This window comes from Trachymyrmex septentrionalis, unplaced genomic scaffold, assembly GCF_001594115.1.
Source record: "Trachymyrmex septentrionalis isolate Tsep2-gDNA-1 unplaced genomic scaffold, Tsep1.0 scaffold79, whole genome shotgun sequence".
In the NCBI taxonomy this organism is placed as follows: Eukaryota; Metazoa; Arthropoda; class Insecta; order Hymenoptera; family Formicidae; genus Trachymyrmex; species Trachymyrmex septentrionalis.
The window spans coordinates 870,375-873,281 of NW_017305977.1; the positions used below are offsets into that span (position 1 = coordinate 870,375).

At 32.6% G+C, this 2,907-nt stretch overlaps 1 protein-coding gene across 2 annotated transcripts in view; it reads left to right on the forward strand.

Moving 5' to 3' along the window:
• The window catches only part of LOC108754292 (3'-5' ssDNA/RNA exonuclease TatD), an 18,248-nt gene extending 16,046 nt beyond the window's left edge, over positions 1–2,202 (forward strand). For both annotated transcript variants that reach the window (XM_018496491.1, XM_018496492.1), the window contains one exon: positions 1,166–2,202. In XM_018496491.1, coding sequence (XP_018351993.1) covers positions 1,193–2,107 — 915 coding nt within the window. In that variant the 5' untranslated portion in view covers positions 1,166–1,192 and the 3' untranslated portion in view covers positions 2,108–2,202. The remainder of the gene's footprint in view (positions 1–1,165) is intronic.
• The last annotated feature ends 705 nt before the right edge of the window (positions 2,203–2,907 follow it).

Here is a 2,907-nt window from a genome sequence, read left to right on the forward strand (position 1 = left end):
GCGTTTTCTAGTTAACAAAGAAAGATCGCTTTGACCTAGGAATGACCTTAAAAATTGTCCTCAAGGTGAAAATGGTAAAAGTTCGTCGGCACCAAGTCCTACCCAAGTATTTGTTTGCCCATGAATCTAAAGTTAAAAGAAAAGCTTCCAGACGATTCAACATTTGACCTTCTGAAGGTCACATAAAAAAATTATAAAGTACCATTTTGGACGCAAAATTTCTCGCTCTTTCCAAATCCGGTGTCGAAAATAGGACTTTCCATTTAAAAAAATCAATGTCACCTTCAAATAACCTTGAACATTGACCTCAAGGTCAGAACCAATAATGTACAATTATTGCCCCCTTTGTCCTGAACAACTTTTGTTTGAAACATTTTTCTCTAAAACATTTACTTTTCAAAATATTTCGGGTGGGGGATTAAAATGGGACACCCTGTATAACCAGGAGGCTATTTCCGGATTAAATATTTAAATTGTTTGCCTTTAATTCGATCATTGATATCTTCTGTTTGATAATGTGTTGTATATCGTCTCAAGGCCATTCTACAATTGCGTAAGCGTAGTTGTAAGTGGTGTAGTAAGAATTAACCAATTACAATCAAATGAAGAAAATATTCGACTGTGATTAGTTCTTATAACTATAACCACTTACAATTACGCTTATGCAATTGTAGAATGGACTTTATGTGTGCAGTAATCAATTATATATGTAATGATTTGTTATATAAAGAGAGATAGAATTAATATGTACGTATATGTATGTTAGAATTTATATTAATGAATTTTACACAATAATGATGGATTCCTCGCATTAAATAGTTATAATTTTTTTTGTCTTTTTTTAGGTTTTTTTTTTTGTTTAAATATGCATTTGTTTAATTAAAAGTGTGTAAATATTAATTTATCACACTTTTAATGAGGAGGCGCATTTACGAAATTTTATGTACCTCATATCTGTGAATTACAATATATTTCTTAAGAGAGTACATACGAGTACATAGTGTTTTCAAAAATAATTTATCCTTATATGCCTTATTGCTCACTACTGGTCTTCTTATTTTTTGTAATGAAGCGATGACAAATATATCTGTAATTTCTGTGCAAGATTGATAAAATAATTGAACTGCCGTGTGTCTAATACTCGTTATTATATTTCTGTTTTCAGCATATTGTTTTGCAAAAGTCTAAAAGAATGGCCGAGGAGGAAAAAACTGTTCCCTCATCTATGACTCAGTGCTATGAAAATTATATTATAGTTGACGTGGGTGCCAATCTAACGAATAAAAAGTATAGTCGAGATTTGGATAGTGTAATACAAAGGGCGAAGGACGCCGGTGTACAAAAAATTATGGTAACCGGTGCTAGCATTCGTTCTAGTAAAGAAGCGCTGAGACTAACCAGAATATATCCCGGGACGCTTTACTCAACCGCCGGCGTGCACCCACACGATGCCAAGTCTTGGGAGGAACCAAATACCTTACGTGAATTGGAAGGTATAGCCAGTAATCCAGAATGCGTTGCGATCGGAGAATGTGGCTTAGATTACAGCCGTGATTTCTCAGCTCCGGAGGCGCAGCGCACTGTATTTCACAAACAAATAGAATTAGCCTGTACATTAAATAAGCCACTAGTAATACATGAAAGAGGCGCGCAGAAGGACGTATTAAAAGTTCTTGACCAGTATAAGAATCGTCTGCCGCCTATTTTGATTCACTCCTTTATCGGCACTGCGGAAGAGGCACAGATTTATTTGGATCAAGGCTTTTATCTAGGCATCACGGGCTATCTGTGCAAAGATAAATCCGATAGTGGAGTTAGACAATTGCTAGAAGGAGGGCGAGCACCATTAGATAAGATCCTAGTGGAAACCGACGCGCCATTTATGTATCCAAATACCAGAGCCAGTAAATTACCAGTGCACGTGAAAGATGCTTTAACCGAACGGTCTATGACGTTTCTTCATCGTTACTGCACTTTCCAACGTAATGAACCATGTGCCTTACCAGCAATCGTGGAAATGGTAGCAGCGTTTATGCGAATCACGCCAGAACAAGTCGCGCTGGCTACCGCTTTTAATGCTTTAAAATTATTTGGTTTAAATCAATGATAACAATACTTACAATTTCAGAGTTTAAGTTGTGCATAAGATGCTATATGACAATGAAATTAGATTTTAAAATAATAAGTATAAAGCTTCATCTGGAACCATAATATATATGTATTTCTTTTAGATGCGAATTTAAAGTTTTTTTATGTGTCGAATATTCGTCGAATAAAATTATATATTATTTCTTTTTTTAAATCCGAATCAAATCAAACCGAAATTTTATCCAAATCGAACTGAATTAAATCGAATCGAATCGTTGAAACATAACTTTTAACAATATAATTATTATTAATATAATTATTATATATTGTAATACATGGATAAATAATTTTGACGTAAAAAAATATTGATTCAAATTCACTGTAAGATTTAGTAGTGCATTATGTGCCAATGTCATAAAAAATATATCTTTAATAAATATTAAGCAGTTTAATTAGAATTTGTTTAAAAAAAAATGGTTTATTGTACAAGGTGTTCTATTTTAATCAATCCCGTCAACTTTCTCCAAAAATTTTGGAGAAAGTTGGTCAATAATTTTGGATCAAAACTATTGATACAAAAAAATATTTTAGATGAAAGTGGAATTGGTTTCGAGGGGCGGGTATGTATTTTAATCAGCATTGTATTTTAATTTTGCATGTATTTTAGTTTTTTCTAAGTGAACTAAAGAGATATAAAGGTTACAATTTTTTTTTATGAAATTGTATAATTTCTAAAAAATTTCTATAAATAATGACTTTCAAAACCAATCAAAATTAATTATTTCAGGAGCATAAAAGCTAAACGCAGTGCAACGTAAT